The following is an 18316-nucleotide window of genomic DNA, read 5'->3' as shown; positions in this document are numbered from 1 at the left end:
CTTGTATCGCATGCCATACCCCTCAGAGCACATCTGTTATCCCATTTGTCCATGCGGGCAATTCAAGTGAACAGTGAGTCAGCTCAGTGGAAGGAAGAATCCATAGAAGCAGTTGTTTGGTTTATGCTTGGTTTGGGAGGGACAGACTGCATGCGTCAGGACAGATCTGTGACTGCTGCCAAGAGGTGATCTGCAGTGAATAGCTGTGCGACACAGCTTCCGCTGAATGATCACTACCAAGGTCATCAGCAGACACCCATGCTTTAAATGGTTCCTTTTATGTAAGTGAACCTAATGTCACATTAAGATCGTTTTCCCCTTTGACTTAGGATAACGTTAAAATTCAGTGCCACAGTGTAACAACCACCCTGGATGCCAGGTGCCCACAGTACAGGAGACGAGAAAGTGCTCTGTTGAACGGAAGCTGTTGGCACCAGCAGTAGGGAAGAGGTCTGGCCACACAGTGAACATAGGTACGAATTCACAGGAAGGTATGAACCAGGTCAGTGTTCGTGGCTAGTGGTCCAGAGGTGTAGCCAGATTCATGAAATATCTTGACAGTAGTCAGCTTCTTCTCCTCAGTCATAATGCCAAGAGGCATTTTTTTTAAAGATTTTATTTATTTATTTGAGAGAGGGGGAGCGTGCACACGAGAGCAGATGAACGGGAGCGGGGGCGGGGGCAGAGGGAGAGGAAGAAGCAAACTCCCCCCTGTTGAGCCGGAAGCCTGATGTGGGGCTCGATCCCAGGACCCTGAGATCATGACCTGAGCTGAAGGCAGCCACTTAGCCCACTGAGCCACCCAGGCATCCTCCCCCCAAGAGGATTTTTTAAATATATACATTAGTTCAGTCATTGATTTGATAGGTATCTGTTGAATCCAAACCTTGTGCCGGGTACAATATTAGATGTTGAACATTCAGCAGTGACAGACAATGCCCAGTTCCTCCTTTCACGTTCCAGTGGGGAGAGATGGACAAGGAGAAAGGTAAAGGGCTAAGGTAGCCAGGGTGTCCGACGGCTGAAGTGCCAGGGGGAGAAATCGAGCCAGGAAGTGGGTGGGGAGGGGAGGGCGGATCTGTCCAGAGGAGAGACAGTAAGTCCACAAAGATCAGACATCAGTCAGGAGTGACAGCCTGACCTTCACTGAGCAGATTCTATAAGAAGAAAAGGTGGCCCTGAAAAAGGCATCTAAAACTCCCTAGCTGAAAATAGTGTGTTCTGACTATCAAACAGGCTGTCAGAGCACTTGATCCTCAGTTGGTGGGTTTGGTCTAATATATTCCATTTGGTGTTTGGCTCTAACACGGTTAGGCCACCCCTGTGGAGACAGACTGAGTCATGGGGTCTGTTCTGGGAGATTGATTCGTGAAGGATGAAGAAGCAATCCTAAAGGAAGAGGTACTCATTTTTAAGAATGTCTGTGGCCTGAGCCCTCACAATATCACAAAAGTGAAGCTTTACCTTAAACTATTCCCTTTAAACTGAATTTTTAAATATTTATTATTACTTCAGTAAAATCAGTACATGTCTCTGATAATAATTCACATGATGGGGAAAGATATGAAATGAAAAGTCGAAGTCATCCGATGCCCTCTAAATGCGCTCCCACCTTTGACACCTTTTGAGCGCATTTTTCTATATCCTCTCAGAAATTTTTATCCGTATTTATTTTTTTTTATTTTTTAAAAGATTTTATTTATTTATTTGACAGCATGAGAGAAAGAGCACAAGCAGGGGGAGCTGCAGGCAGGGGGAGAGGGAGAAGCAGGCTCCCCGCCAAGCAGAGGGCCTGATGTGGGACTTGGTCCCAGGACCCTGAGATCATGACCTGAGCTGAAGGCAGACGCTTGACTGACTGAGCCACCCAGTCTCCCCTTTTATCGGTATTTAAAATGTCATAAACCTCAATTCAACACATTTTTGTACTTAATATATCTTGAAGTCTTTCAAATCAGAACCTTTGAATTGATCTCGTTTTTGTTAATGCTGCGTATTTTGTCATTGTGGAAAGCAGTTAAACCCCTCTCTCAACAATGCATAGTTAGGTGATTTTCAGTACCAGTCTCCAGTAAGATCCCATGACACACTAAGATAATTTGGTGAGCATATCTGTAAGATAAATTCTTAGAAGAAGTGGAATTGATATGTCAAAACATATGCATTTTAAATAGATGTTCCCAAATGGTCCCGTAAAATGTCAATGCACGCCTCCATCAACAGGATGGGAAAGTGCTTTGAACTAACGGGTAATTTTACTGTTCATTTGGAAAGAAGACCCCTACTGATACTGTGTTCTCACAGGGGATGGAAAGTGCAGGATTCTGGGGCCACGCTGAGGCGGTGGGCATGGAATGTTTGCCATAAGCCAGTTTCCAAACTGAGACTGGGCTTCTCCTCTTTTGCATGTAAATTGCATTCCCATCTTGCTTATTGTTTCTTGGGATGGTTAAGTGTTCCAGAGAGACTCCTCACGAGTGCCACATTTTCCTGCCAGTGGTAAAATGTTAATAATGTGCTTCCATTTTCAGACCACATTTACCTTCTCAGGAAAGCAAGGGTTCTTTTTGAAGGGGTACTTGGCTGCTTTTTTTTTTTTTTTTAAACATTTAGAGTTGAGCCTGTCTGATTGCGTGACTAAACAAGAGGTTGCCAATTTTTCCTTGGAGGAAAAAGCTACACGTGAGGCTGGACCCTCCCCTCCGCCACCCACTTCACGTCTACAGGGTGGGAAGAGGGGTTCGGCAGAAACCTGCCAGAGTACCACTTCTGTGTGCCGTTGGCAAGGTGCCCGCATAGATGGCTTTGTTTGAAGGAGGCCACAGGCCGTAGGAGAGGTTTGGACGCTCTGTTTTGTTCCCTATGCCTCGCATGTAGTAGGTGATCAGGAAACATGAGCTGAATGAATGGATAGGTCTACGCAGCCGTTTCCATCCATACAATCTATATCCTCATTTTAAACAGTGATCCATGGAACACCCCCAGGTTTTTCAAACAAAAGAAAATTCAGTTTGCTTTACCTCACCTGCAGTTGGAGAGCAGCCAGAGCCAAAAGCTAAGAATTTGGAGCTTGGGTCCTCCTGGCCCTGACTCTGCCCCTTGGCCTCCACATTTTTTCTGGCTAGCTGCTGTCGGGAGGCAGCGCTGTGCGCGGGGGGAGCCAGACGGGCTCATTCACACAGCTCAAAACTGGACTGACCACTTCCTCCTTAAGCTTACCTCTCATTTTGGCTGAAGAGAACAATGAAGGTACCTATTAAAACCCAGCAAGAAGAGAGGACTGTATAATAAAGAAAACATCGCAGTACTACGTTTGAACTTCTGGCCTACATTTCTGCCTTGGCTTTAAGCTGTTTATTCCAACCGCTGAAATCCCGATTTCTTCTCTGCTTTCTAAATATAATGGCACCAAACCAGTATACCTTCCCCTTGGTCTTTTTAGGATCCCACCCAGGGCCCCGTACGTGATGTGTAGCTTCCCCACCAGAAACACTTTCTCTCCTCTGAAACACACACATTACAGAGATGCAGGAGTGTTCTAGTCTATAGCTGGCTGCTGGCTTTATATGCAGAATTAGAAATTGGAAGAAAAACAGGAATGGGGGTTTGGAGCTCTCTGGCCCGATTAGTACGAAAAGTCATTTAAAAACCTACCAATGATGTAACTATGACGGAGGCAAACTTCGCAGGAAAGTATTTTCCATTCTCCCCTTTTTTTACACTCTTAGCTGTAAGCCAGAATTTGGAAACAGGGTGATCTAACACCAGCATAAAACCAGGATATATTTGAATTCTTCTCTTTGCTATTGAATCTGAGTCCTGAGAATACGGGCTGTTGGCCAAAGTTTTTCCAGGACTTTTTTTAAGGCACAGTTTCCTGAACCAGTGGTTTGCCTGTGGCTTTTGCAACTATTTTAGGTTTCTGTCCCCTCTTCTTTCTGGCTCTTCTAAATGCGGAGTGTGGCAGCTGTTGCAAATACAGTTGACCTTGGCAAAAGCATAGGACCCCTGCACAGTCAAAATCCACATATAATTTTTGATTCCCCAGAAACATAAACTACTAATAGCCTGCTGTTGACCAGAAGCCTGATAACATGAAGAGTCAACTAACACATATTTTGTATGCTGTAGGTATTATATACTGCATTCTTACAATAAAGCAAGCTAGAGAAAGAAAATCATAAGGGAGAGAAAATACATGTACAGCACTGTACTGTATTTATGTAAAAAAAAAAAAACACATATAAGTGGACCCATTCATTCTGACCCCATGTTTTTTAAGGGTCAGCTGTAAGTAAGAATCTGGCTGCTATGTTGCCTACAGCCACGTTCATGAGGAGGTTCCCCCATGAAAGAGCGAAGAAACTGGCGGAATCAGAGTGGGTCTTTAGGGGTGCCCTCTGGTCCCATAGCAAGTAGGTACTGCTTGTGTCATGGTGGAGGAATCACAGTTTCATCGAGAAGGGCCACAGGTTGACATCTCTTTCGGAGTAGCCCTGGGAAAACTACCAGCTGGGCTGTTATGTGGTCCTGAGGCAGCCGGGGGCTCTCAGAGTGAAGTATGGTCTTGTCACTAGCTGTGGTTCCAAATCTGGAGAAAAACATTAAGAAACTGTAAGTTAAAAAGAAAGGAAGGAAGGAAAGGAAGGGAGGAAGGAAAGAAAAAGAAAGCAAGAAAGAAAGGGAAAGGAGAGGAAAGGAAAGGGAAGAGGAAAACCTTAGGTTAAGAAGGATGCCTCAGTTTGGAAGGTGATTGTGCCTTTTACAGAATTAGGCCATTTTTTTTTTTACCTCAAAATCACCATATGTGTACGTAATGCCCAATTATATGGGAAGGTGCACATTTCGGGGGAGCCTCACTTCCTTGGATGTGGTTTGGGAACTATAGCCGCCCTGCTGGGGATGTGTGTGGTCAGGCAGCACTGGGGGGCAGTGCCATCCTCTGATCAGTACGTGCTTTGTTGGGTGACAAACACGGAGCATCTAAGAAACAAAGAAAAATGAACCGTTTTCCACCTAACACCCAGTGCTCCTTGCCGGGTTTACCTGTAGATGTGATCAAAGGCGCTGACTAACACAGTTCCCACGGGAGAGCAAGAGAACACCCAGAGGGTCAGGGAGAAACTCACTTCCTTCCCAACTGCCTGAACACACAAGTTATTTTTGGTGGGAAAGCAGAACCTCTTGATTCTCTTTATGAATCTAGGGAAAAAGAAGTGTTACAGACTTTTTTTTTTTTTTAAAGATTCCTGCTATCCTTACAGATTGAAAAGTTGACCCCAGGGGCAGCTGAGGGGACTAGAGGTAGGGGAGCTAGAGGTATTTTATTTCAGGGGGAGCTTTGAGACCAAATGCATGTTGGGAGGGGTTGAAAATGGAGCAAGTGGCCAAAATGATAGACTCTTCCTGCCGGAAGGGACTTTCACTGTGACGCCATCAGGTAAGTTTTTAGAGGAGGGAACTCAGCCGGGTGAGGGCAACAGCGAGCTCGGGGCTGGCCCTGCTGTCTGCCCTCAGACCACAGTTGAGGCAGAAAAGGCTGTGATGGGGGTGTCCTGGAGAGCTGTACAGGGAGGGCAGGGAAGGCAAACCGCCAAAGATGGGGAAATAGGCTTAAAGCGGCGACTCGGCCAGAAACTGACTTGTCAGACACACCCCGGCCAGCGGGACTGGGGACCAGAAGGAGTCCTCACCGTAGGCAGGCTGTCCCTGTCACTGGAGACACGGATTAAAGCATTGACCAGCGACTCGGATCACACTCCCCTGCCTCCCCTCGTCCCCCCACCTCTTCTGTCTGTCGGTGACAAATGGAGAATCAGACGCCTCGACGTGTTCCGCCGTCCAGAGTGCAGAAAGGCCAGGACACGGACCTGTTTCCTCCTGGCTGCCCTCTTCCTCACCACCTGGCTCCTTGGTGGCTGAGGCTTAGTGTCCTTTGAGAGCCCCATATTTAAGGGGTCTTGCTGTTCCGTTTTTCAGTCCAGGAGCTAGCGAGGGATCCTCCCCCTGCTTTCTCAGCCTCTGCTAGAGGGACGACAGAGAGGAAGTGAGTGCGCAGCCCTAGCCTTCAGCCGCCCCCACTGCTGACTGCACCCTTGAGAGGAGAAAGGTTTCTTCCTGGAGAGTGTGGGGTAGGGGACCTTCCAGAACCTGCTGAGATCAGCTGCGATCAGGGTCTCCCGTCCTCTGGCTGCCTGGCTCTCGCTTGCCCCCCTTCTGACTGTGAGGGGAGCCTACACGGGTGTGTAGAGTTGGCTGGCCTGACCGTGCCAGTGCTGCTTGGTTTATAATCAACCTGGCCTCCTGGAAGGGTATAAACTCTCCTTCAGCCTTGCTGGCAGGTGCCCTGCCTGTCATTAGCAGCGCAGGGTGAGGCGGGAAGGAAAACGGCCTGTGATCTTGATAAGCCACGGGGCAGCGAGAGTGCTCGCCTAGTGCAGATGTGGGAGCGAGAGAAGCACTGTGCTTTCTCCGGGGTCTGGGAAGAGAGATAGTAGAGGCAGGGAAGGTGTTGGTGTGGGGTCCGACCGCCTTGCTGTGCCACGCAGGCTTCTCTCTGCGCGAACCTGTCGGTTCCCGGCTCCTGTGTTCGTCAAGCTGCATGCAGCCACTTGACCATGCTGCGAGCTTTGCATCTGGGCTTGGCCTGGATGGGAGGCCCCTGCTGTCAGCAACCTGATGCTACTCTCATCAGTGAAGCTATGGCACAAATGTCAGCACCCGCTCTGCCCGGGGCTGGAGGAGCCCTGATGACCTGTGCATTCACCTTGCTCCCGAGAGGGACCCTCCTCCCTATGGAATGTCCTGAGTAAGGAAGCCCAGTGCTGATCTGAGGGGCCCAGTGCCCGTGCTTGTTCCTCGGGGGCCCCTTCTGTCCCCACTTTGGTTAGAGAACGCAGAGGGGGACTCAGCGTGGGCAGAGAAAGCAGTTAACTCTGCAGGAGCAGACCTAGAAAGATGGTGTGCCTCGACGCAGAACTCACAGTTTGCTTCCTTGGGGGCCTTTCACTGTGTGCCTGGGGCCTGTGTGTTTGTTGTAGCTCCTGCATTCCGGTCATTCTGCTCAGGTGGGGAGAGGTGCAGAGAGACACCGCGTGCCCTGCCCATAGGATGACATGGCTTGGGGAACTCCACGAGGGGCACGTGTCCCTGGTGCCTTCCTCGAATGTAAGACCCATAGTTCTCTCACATTTTAACCTTCGGGATTCTAGGAGGCATTTTACGACCTATGAATACAGTGAGTGCTTCTGTTACCACCCTAAAAGCTGCTATCAAAATAGTGGGGACATCCTCCAGTCAGTTCTGAGAGTGAGAGACTGTTTCAGTTTGCCCTTTCCTGTGCCCAGTGGTTGTGCCATTTTCCCTGCATGTTTTTACCTGAGCTCTTGTTTCATGGTGAAACCCGTTTTCTAGGCTGATATAAAGAGTGAAGTGCGGCTTTCGTCTGGTCTAGACCGGCTCCAGCTCACCGTCTGTGATGTGTCTGAACATCCCCATGCTCTGGGGGTGGGGGAGGGGGCTGAGGCCGTGATGGAGTTTCCTCCACCCTGTCCCCCACCAGGGTCAGCATCCATGTGCCCCACTATGGGAATTGGGGGTCTAGGAAAGACTTGCTTTCTCTTGAGATCTATTTCTTCATTTATAAAGTCACGTACCTCCTCCTTCTAAGACATTTCTGGGTCTGCCCTGCCCCCCAAGGCACCAGGGTGTTTGTCAAAACTCAAAGAAGTACACACTAAAAAGGGGGGGTTGCTATAGGTAAATTGTACTCTCTATTAACCTCTGTTAACTTTTAAAAAATCCACTGAAAGCACACATTCAGGTTTGCTGTTGCCGTTGTAGGCATTGCTTGCAAAATGTTGGTAAACAACCCAGGTGTCCGTCACGAGGGGATCAGTTAAATTATGATACGTGCATAGGGTGATATATTATGGGATCACTGTTAAAAAGAATTGGATAGATCTGTACATCTGATCTGTTGTTTGGCAAGTCCCCAGAAGGATCCCTGGAAATTGCCAGCAGTGGTTTCCTCCGATGAGGGGGACTGGGTGCTAAGGGACAGGGAAGGAGGAACACTTCGTTGGCACCATACACCTTTTCTGCATTTTGAATTTTGTTCGTTGTACATTTGTTGTCTCTGAGAAATAGATACAAATAAAATAAATTGCTTTGACGGCAGGGCCCCAGAATTGAGTGGCCTTGGCCTCTAGCCTGATTGTTGCTATTTCTCAATTTCAGGCCCTTCGTCCGAGCCAGCACACTCGCCCACCAGCAGTGGGAAGAAGCTCTTTGCTCCTGTTCCATTCCCTTCTGGCTCCATTGAGGATGTGTCCCCCAGTGGCCCCCTACAACCCCCACCTCTCCCCCAGAAGAAGTTAGTGAGCCGGGCAGCCTCTTCACCCGATGGCTTCTTCTGGACCCAAGGCTCCCCCAAGCCAAGAACAGCGAGTCCCAAGCTGAACCTCAGCCACTCAGAAACCAACGTCTGTGCCCACGAAGAGCCCCGCTTCAGCTACTCCTCAAGCCCTGGGAGCCGCCATCATCCTATCTTCTCCTCTTCTGAGCCCCTGGAGAAAACATTCAAAGGCAACGGCCACTGGGTGCCAATACCAGGGCTGGCGGGCAGCAAGAGTGGCCGCGGGAGCCCCAGCCTCCAGTGCAAAGGGGTCCCTTCGGCCTCGTCCTCCCAGCTGAGCGTGTCCAGCCAGGCGTCCACCAGCAGCACCCAGCTTCAGCTCCACAGCCTGCTGAGCAGCATCAGCAGCAAGGAGGGCACCTATGCCAAGCTTGGGGGGCTCTATGCCCAGTCCCTGGTCCGCCTCGTGGCCAAGTGCGAGGACCTCTTCATGGGCGGCCAGAAAAAGGAGCTGCACTTCAACGAGAATAACTGGTCACTCTTCAAACTGACTTGTAACAAGCCCTGTTGTGACTCTGGGGATGCCATCTATTACTGTGCCACCTGCTCTGAGGACCCCGGCAGCACCTACGCTGTGAAAGTAGGTACCACCCCACCCCCTGTGCTTCCATTCTGCACTGCAGCAGGCTGGCCCTGGATGTGACTAGGCTGCAGCTCGAGCAAGGCCTCTCACCTGTCCGGGCTGCAGGTTCAGGCTTGAAGCCTGAGCTTCCTGCCAACACTTAGTGCTCACCGATTTCTCCCTCAGTCTGGCCCAGGACACGGTACAGTGCAGGGAGATTTGTAGTGGGAATGTAACATTCTCCTCTGCCTATGTGATCTAGTTGGATTAGGGAAACAAGTTGTCTTTTTAAGGCAGCCGAGAGTTCATTTATTCATCAGATTTTTACAGAGTGCCTACCGCATGCCAGGTATTTTGTAAAGATCTGAGTAGATAGAGATGAACATAAGGCTCCTATGGAGCTTATAATCTAGGAAGGGAGATAGCCAATGAAGATATTGTTCTGCACATGTTAGAGCTGGAGAGTGCTAGACCTAAGCATCATCTTGAGCAATAAGAGTAATTGCATAGATGAAGCATTTGCTATGCAACAGGCCTCTCAGGTGTATTCACTCCACAACCTCATAGCGTCACACTGCAGATGGTTTTTCCAGATGGGGAATCAGAGAAGGATTAAGTAGTCTGCCCACAGCTAGCCGGTGGCTGAGATGGAAGTGAATGCTGCTTTGTTTTGCCTGCAACACCTCTGCTACCACCCTGTTGGTTAAGAAAAAGGAAGTTCAGAGAAGTTAGGTGACAAGCCCAAGGTGACACAGCTCTTGAATCTTTGCCACTGGATCAGGGCTGTTGCTACCACCCCCCATTGTTGTCTCAGGATGCGGCTGTCAGCAAGCTGGCCGGGCTGTCTACACCCCTCTGGCCACTCTGGTCTCTGACACACACTCTGGTTCTTCCAGGCAGCCCCTTCTCTCATCTTTTTTGGCATCCCTTGAATACCTAGTGGTTCTGGAGCTCTTCTGTAAATGGAAGCCTTTGTGGGGAGCAAGGAGGGAAACGCTGAGCTCTTTTCTGCTATCACCTGTCCCCAGATATTCTTTAATTTCCAGTTAGAAAGAAATGCAGATAGTGAACTAACATGAAATGGTCTGGGGAGGAAGCATAGCTTCCTGCTTACCAGTGGAGAGTTGTTGTTTGTTTGTTTGTTAATATTACGATTATTGGCCAAGGAAAATGGCAGTGACTTTACTTTGAGCTTTTTCTCTGAAGAACTTGGTGACACCACCCTAAAAGACAGATGGGTAACCTCTGATTTATATGTTCAGGGGGCTATATTTAATTATTTGCTGACTTCTTAGGGAAAAACAGGGTGGTGGGGGCTGTACGGCTACAAGGAGGATCCAGCTGATGGTCCAGAAATCAAGGCCCCCAAAGACGAGGCAGGTGTGGCCAAGATGGCAGGCACTAGATGGAGGCAAACGCCAGCGTCTTGGGGGAGAGTCTGTGCATTTCTTGAATCTCGTGGTCTCTTTTTATCTAAACGCAGCAGCTACATTCTTGATAAGCGATCCTGCCCTGCCACTCCCCAACACCAGTTAAAGCAAAAAAGAAACAATCCCAGTGTTTCCCTTCCTGTTAGGATGGTGCCGTATCCAGTCGAGGGGAAGTGAGTGGACGCTCGGTGAGCTGAACGTGAGAAGCCTTGTTATCCTGTCGGCCCAGATCCCAGCCAGTGAAAGGGTGAAAGGGCCGTACATGTGAGCTCCTGGAAGGCTGAGGCAGGGAGGTGCCTGGAGGGGGTGCTTTGCTCTTGCCAGCCCCGGGAAACCTGAGGAGGTGACCCCTCCCTGGGGTCAAAGGGCATAGGCCCCTGTCACCTGTCTCCTGAGGCTGAATCTGGGCTCATTCAGTGCCTCTTCATTTTGAGGAGCAAAGAACCTGGTGGAACAGGCTTACTGCCTCTTGCCACTGGCTAGACCGTGATGTGACCCTGCTGCAAGAACCCAGGGGCTGCCTGGCACAACCTCTTCCACCGGATCAGAACCTCGGGACAAAGGGGTCTGGTTTTTATATATATATATTTTTAATAAGTTCATTTTCATCTTATTTTTTTTAATATTTTATTTATTTATTTGACAGAGAGAGAGTGAGAGAGAGCACAAGCAGGGGGAGTGGCAGGCAGAGGAAGAGGGAGAAACAGGAGCCCAATACGAGGCTCCACCCCAGGACCCTGAGATCATGACCTGAGCCGAAGGCAGACTGAGCCACCCAGGCACCCCCATGGTTTTTGTATTTCTAAGTGCTTGTCATGTGCAGCTTGGATCTAGGACCTCCTGTAATACTGCAGAGTTAGCCACGTTCTCTGAAGAACAATGCAGAAAATCCAGCTTTCCCAGAGGAGGTGAGAAACGGGCATTCCTCCCCATTCATTAGAAATGTAAACCATAAGGAAACGAGAAGCTAGGCCCTGGCCCTCTAAGGAAGACATTCCCTGGGTGTCCTGTTTGACTTTGCCCGAGACTTGGCAGCCCAGGGACTATCTATGTCATGTACGAAAAGGAAATTCGGAGAAGAGCTTCAAATATCCAGAGTCTAGGGAACAACAGTATCAATTTGCAAGTGCGCCTGGCCTGGTAATTGTGGGGTGGGGGCTTTTGGAACCTCGTTTCCCACGTGCAGCTCTCCCACTTCATTAGCGCTGCAGTCTAGACGGAACACAGTCACCTGGAATCCGCGGGACCAAGCGGTCCCCCCTCCCGCGCCGCCGCCGCCCTGTTGCGGGGCTCACTTCATCTGTGCCTGGTACGCAGGAGCCTTGCTGGCGAGTCCCCATTAGCAAAAGCAGGCTCGCACCTGCTCCCATGAAATGCCGGGCCCTCCGTTTACGAGCTCGGCGCCCTGCCGCAGCCGGGAGATTAAAGCCAGCTCTTGCAGCCCTGCTCCGGGAATACGTGGTAGGGGAAAAAGAAGAAATCATCAGCTGTGTGTGAGTTTTCGGGGAGGCTTTATTCCTCAGTCAGCTCGAACTCCAGTTCGGTAATTAGGGACCTGTGTTAAGCCAGCTGGGCCTTCTTTATTTAACAAACGTGACTTCGCCCAGATTTTTCACCACGAATGAGGCTGTGGCTCCGAAGTTTAAAGTGAGACTTGGCTCAGCAAAGCGTTTGAAATTTGAGCTGAACCAAAGGTTTGTGTGGTCTTGCACTAAAACCCAAGCACAAACTCCCTGAAAATGAAGTGGAGGGGATGAGGGTGGAGAAGAAGGCTCCCCACCCCTGCGCCCCTTCCTCTGCCCACACCCACCCTGCCGCATGGTAAAAAAGGATGTCAGGGGGCAGCCGCCCATGCCCCCCCCCACCTTTGTACTGTGCTGACTCTCGGACGCGGGGCAGTGAGGAAGCTGCGGGTCCTAGCAGAGGACTAGGTCCCCGATTTTGAAATGCATCCAGCCCCCATTGCCATTTACTCACCTCCTTCATTCACACATCTGTGCAAACTGTCAGTGGTGTTTGCTGGGCCCAGGCTTTTGATACCCTTGAGAAAAGGGATCCTTGGAAACACTTCCCAGGCCCTGGCCAGCTGCACCCTCCAGGTTTGTACAATAACCCACAAGCTGGCTCGGGATTGCCTCACCACATGGCTCCAGCCAGACCTGCAGAGCAATCACCATAGCAACCTTTCCCAGGGCGTGCTCACCGTGGGCCAGTCACTATGCTGAGAGCCACACCTGCGTCGTGTCATGGACGGCTCACAGTGGCCCTGGGAGCAGGGACCTGGATCACGGCCCTGATTGCAGAGGAGAAACCAGACTGGGACACATCGGGTTGATCCTCATTATTTGTGGATTCCGTATTTTTGAATCCACTCTCTAAAATTTATGTGTAACCCCAAATCATTTTTTGTGGTCACTGCACGCACAGAGTAGGAGGAAATTTGTGTCACCCGTGGTATGAACTCCCAGCCCGGGTGTGACAAGGCAAGGCTCTGGCTTCCTGTCTCAGCACTCATCCGTGAACGAGTGTCCTTGTTGTGGTCTCTTTACTGCCTCGTTCTTCACGTTTGTGCTTCGTGTTGATGATTTCACTGTTGAAAATGACCAGGCCGAGCGCTGCAGTCCTGTCTGNCATTCCTGAGTGCCAGAAGGCTGTGATGTGTGTCTGCAAGAGCGTTAAGTAAACTGCGTTCAGTCCTGAGTTACAGTGCTGGCCGTGAATCCGCAGTGTCTGCTGCTAACGCGTCTTTAAACAGAAACACGCACAAAGCAAGGTTCTGCACGGGCCCGTTGGTAAAATGTTGTGACCAGACGCTTGTAAGAACTTCGCCTTGGCCGTTTCCCTTAGGAGCGACGGGTCAGCATTCACTCGTAACGTGTTTGTGGGCTACTTGATAGAACAGACCACTGCAAACAGCAAGAATCGATTGTCACTTGCCAGTGTTTGCAGAGTTCGGAGTTAAGCCAAGGTCTTTTTCACGCCCAAGCCCATACTTTTGGGCCCCGGAACACCTCTCACTGGTACAATCTAGGGCAAATAATTTAACCCCTTGGAGCCTCTGTTTCCTCTTCCGTAGTGGCTCCTTCCTCCTCGGGTTGTCTGAGATGGAACGAGACACTGCGTGAAAAACGCTTAGTAGGCCCCAGTGCCTCACACATGCAAGAGTTAGGCTGGGGTCTGTGGTGGCTGAGAAGCTCTCACGGGAGGAGAGTGACCCTGACCACAGCAGCGCGTTGCCCACGTAGCCCCGGCTGGCACGGCAGACAGGTCTGTACACAGTGGTTGGGATCGAGATGCGAGACCACTTTTTGAGGGCTGCAAATTCCCTTTCGTTTTTTGTTTTGCTTTTTGTTTTTTAAGATTTTATGTATTTATTTATTTGAGAGAGAGAGAGAGAACGAGCAGCAGGGAGGGACAGAGGGAAAAGGACACGGGGCTCGACCCCAGGCATCATGACCTGAGCCGAAGGCAGACGCTCAACCAGCTGAGCCACCCAGGCGCCCCTCCCTTCCTTCAATAGTGTTTCAGAAGACTGCCATTTAAAATCCAGATACAGTTGGGTGGGCTAGAACCAGGAGTCTGCAACAATGCCCCCCCCCGCCATGTGTTCCAGAATCATTCCTGTTAGTGTTAATAGGGAGCAGTGTCTGGGAGAAAATGTGCTGCCATTTTATTTCTGTTTCACTTCTGTAATGGATTACTAAATTAATGTGTTACCTGCCCCCCCCCCCATCGTGTTTAAAAGTTTCCTCAGAGGCTGGACTCCCTTATGCTGAGAAGGTTTGGATAGCTGCAGCCTAAATCAACCTCTGCGAGAAGATGCTTGCAACAGAACTCCTGAAAACGTCCCCTGTTAGCACGTGGCGCTGCACAGACACGGCTGGATGCCTCGTGTGTGGCAAGGCAGCCACCCGGAGGGTGATTCTGGGCCGTCTGTAGGCTGGTATGGTAACGGTAGAGGCGAGGCCTTTCTCTGCAGGACTGCACACCCATGCTTACCTTTCCGTAAAGCGTGGCCGAGGCTGCACTGTATTCTTGGGAGAGAGGAGCCCACCGGCTGTCTTCTGTCCCTTTCACGTACTTGCAGGGAAATCGAGGCCTGACCCAGGGCCATTATGTCTGCTGGAGACTCTCCAGCTGGGGCAGCTGCAGGAGGATTAGCGGTGCTCCAGAGGCACGGGGGGCTGGTGCTGTCATGCGGACGAGACGATGTCGGGAGGCAGGGGAGGGGTGGTCGTGGGGATTCCCCAGAGGAGCTTGAGATCACCGGCTGGTTTATTCCTCCCTTCAGTTCTGAGGGTGCCCTGGGCACTTGGGCATCCCTAACCCTGGAGAGTGTCTGTTCTCTTTCGGCTCTGTGACTCACCCTCGGAGGACAGCGTGTGGCTTCCATCCAGCACTGCCAGTAACACCGGCTGGCCCTGCAGGCCATGGCGGCGCGCAGGCCTTGCATATTTACCTGGATCTAGAAACTGGGGCAGCCTGAGGGAACTTGGCCACGTCCTTGAGGGGCCTGCTTCTGTCCCTGAGATTCCCCAAGAAGGGAGCGTCCCCCGTGGTTGGACATATCCGCTGTCAGGTGGCTGCCTTCGGGTGCAAGGGATGGGGAGTCAGGCTGACAGCCTGTGTAAACTCCGGTCTGACTTCCTGAGAATTTGTCCGGCCCACACCATGGGCAGAAGGATGTCTTCCTGCTGGTACCTGGGTGCCACCCTGCACGTCGCTCTGCAGGAACCCCATTCCTCCTGGGTTGTGTAGTCATTTCATGTTTCACCTTTTTTTTTTTTTTTAAGATTTCTTTATTTATTTGAGAGAGAGAGTGAGCAATTGGGGGGGAGTGCTGAGGGAGAGAAAGAATCACAAGCAGACTCCCCGCTGAGCACGGAGCCTGATGAGGGGCTCCATCCCAGGACCCTGAGACCACATCCTGAGCCAAAAATCAAGAGTCGGTGCTTAACCAAGGAGCCACCCAGGCACCTTTATGTTTAACTTTTAAAGAAATTGCCAAACCCTGTTCCAAAGTGATGGCACCATTTTCCACTCCACCAGCAATGTGGGAGGGTTCCCATTTCTCTGCATCCTTCCAGACACTTGTTATTGTCCATCATTCTTGTTATAGACGTTCTAGCGGGCGTCCACTAGAACCTCCATGTGGCTTGGACCTGCATCTCCCTAATGAGCACCCCTTCGGGTGCCTATGACCATTTACATAGGTCTTTGGTACAATGCCTATTAATATCTTTTGCTGTCTTTAATTGGGTAACTTATCTCCTAATTATTGAGTTGTAAGAATTTTTTGTTCCATTTTATTTAGAAAATCATGTATCAGCTATGTATTTTGTAAGTATTTTCTCCAGCCTATGACTTGTCTTTTCTTTTTCTTAATGGTATCTTTAGAAGCAAAAAAGAAGAACTTTGATCATTATCTACTTTTTTCTTTTGTGGACGGGGAGGTATCTGACAACTCTTTGCCCAACCCAAAGTCTCAAAGCTCCCTGTGTTTTCTTTTAAAATGTGCATGTTTGGCTCATACACCGAAGTCCCTGTGATCCCTTTTGAGGTAATCTGTGTGTACGGTGTGAATAAGGTCTCAGCTCACCTTTTTGCAGATGGATACCAAAACGTCCCAACACCATTTGTTGAGCAGGTTGATGGAGTCCATTCTTGACCTCACTTTGCCTTTTCCCCGCAGATCTGCAAAACCCCTGAGCCCAAGACAGCCTCGTACTGCAGCCCTTCTGTGCCCGTGCATTTCAACATCCAGCAGGACTGCGGCCACTTCGTGGCTTCGGTGCCCTCCAGCATGCTCACCTCTCCGGACGCACCCAAGGACTCTCTGCCTGCACTGCCCTCACACCCCCCTGCCCAGGAGCAGGACTGCGTGGTGGTCATCACCCCAGAGGTGCCCCACCAGACGGCCTCTGACTTCGTGCGGGACTCAGCCACCAGCCATCAGTCGGAACCTGAGGCTTACGAGCGGCGCGTGTGCTTCCTGCTTCTGCAGCTCTGCAACGGGCTAGAGCATCTGAAGGAGCACGGCATCATCCACCGGGACCTGTGCCTGGAGAACCTGCTGCTGGTGCACTGCGCCCCGCAGGCCTCCCCCGGCCCCGCCTCTGCCACGCCCGCTCCCCCTGTCTCAGTGCCGCCGCCACTGCCGCATCCCCTTCCCGGCTGCTGCTCCTCTCCTTGCCCGCCCCGCTCCCCCGCCGGTGTCACTCCCGGTCCCTCGGCTGCCCGCCTGCCAGGAAGCGCCCGAGAGAAGTACCTGCCCCGGCTCATCATCAGCAACTTCCTGAAGGCCAAACAGAAGCCGGGTGGCACCGCCAACCTGCAGCAGAAAAAGAGCCAGGCCCGGCTGGCCCCCGAGATCGTATCGGCCTCCCAGTACCGCAAGTTCGATGAGTTCCAAACGGGCATCCTCATTTACGAGCTGCTCCACCAGCCCAACCCGTTCGAGGTGCGCGCGCAGCTGCGGGAGCAGGACTACCGGCAGGAAGACCTGCCCCCGCTGCCCGCCCTGTCCCTCTACTCGCCGGGCCTGCAGCAGCTCGCGCACCTGCTGCTGGAGGCCGACCCCATCAAGCGCATCCGCATTGGCGAGGCCAAGCGGGTGCTGCAGTGCCTGCTGTGGGGGCCGCGGCGGGAGCTGGTGGAGCAGCCGGGCACGTCGGAGGAGGTGCTGTGCGGCACACTGCACAACTGGATCGACATGAAGCGCGCCCTGATGATGATGAAGTTTGCCGAGAGGGCGGTGGACCGCAGGCGCGGGGTGGAGCTGGAGGACTGGCTGTGCTGCCAGTATCTGGCGTCCGCAGAGCCGGGAGCCCTCTTACAGTCCCTGAAGCTCCTGCAGCTTCTGTGAGCGCAGCGCCTGGCCCCGCACTTTAGCCGCCCGCTTCCCTGCCCGACCCCAGACCCGCCCCCGCGCCCTACCTTGCCTGGGCAACGTCTCCTCCCCCTGGGAAATGGTACAAACGACTGTCATACATGAATGTAATATATATGTATAAAATCTAAATATGAAAGACTGCGGCTGTCATTGCCCACTCTGGCCTCCCCCTCGTCCCCAGGTCCCCCGTTTCTTCCTGCAACTATGTCCACTTCTGGCTCAGCGCCAGGGCCTGGGGACAGTTCTGCCAACAGAGCGAAGCCTGCACTCTGGCTTCGCTGCCTCCTCATGGGATCACTTCACCCTCTAGTCAAAAGGCTATTTTTAAAAAAACAAACAAAAAAATCCCTCATTTAAAAAAACAATTGGGGTTTGAGTCATTAGCAAACCTCTTTTATCGCAGAGTGCCTGAGCACGTTAGTATCTTGGGGCGTTGAATTGCATCTAAGCCTCTGAGCAGTGGCTTCAAGACCACTTGAGGTGTCCGTATCTCACACTTCTGAGGGCAGCAGGCCCCTGGGCCTGGGGCGCATGGCCACCACTTGACCTCCCCTGCTCCCCTCCCCACCCAGCAGGCTCTTAGAAAGAACCCAGACTCAACTGTGAGCCCAGCAGAGGTTCAGAATTCAACCCCACTGTTCCGGATCATTTCCAGCGTGCTGAAGCTGCTTGCCAGTTGTACTGGTCAGAGGCCTGGCTGAAGCAGAATCCACCCCAGATGGTTCAAATGAAGAAACTTGAATGGGGCCATTTAGAGAGGCGTGAGCGGGGTTAAGAGCCAAAAGGAAAGGTGATGAGGCAAAAGCAGGGGCTGAGGGGCACCTGGGTGGCGCAGTCGTTAAGCGTCTGCCTTTGGCTCAGGGCGTGATCCTGGCGTTCCGGGATCGAGTCCCACATCGGGCTCCTCCGCTGGGAGCCTGCTTCTTCCTCTCCCACTCCCCCTGCTTGTGTTCCCTCTCTCCCTGGCTGTCTCTCTGTCACATAAATAAATAAAATCTTAAAAAAAAAAAAAAAAA

The 18316-nt window shown here is 51.4% G+C and overlaps 1 protein-coding gene across 1 annotated transcript in view; it reads left to right on the top strand.

Annotated features, from left to right (window-relative positions):
• PRAG1 (PEAK1 related, kinase-activating pseudokinase 1) overlaps positions 1 to 18316 on the top strand; it is a 47188-nt gene that overhangs the window by 27430 nt on the left and 1442 nt on the right. Inside the window, exon 4 of the mRNA XM_040643329.1 lies at positions 8239 to 8996. Coding sequence (XP_040499263.1) covers positions 8239 to 8996 — 758 coding nt within the window. The remainder of the gene's footprint in view (positions 1 to 8238; positions 8997 to 18316) is intronic.

The sequence above is a fragment of the Ursus maritimus genome, unplaced genomic scaffold (genome assembly GCF_017311325.1).
Source record: "Ursus maritimus isolate PB19 unplaced genomic scaffold, ASM1731132v1 scaffold_28, whole genome shotgun sequence".
In the NCBI taxonomy this organism is placed as follows: Eukaryota; Metazoa; Chordata; class Mammalia; order Carnivora; family Ursidae; genus Ursus; species Ursus maritimus.
The sequence above is the reverse complement of the archived record's forward strand: the minus strand, read 5'-3'. Positions and strand labels throughout refer to the sequence as shown.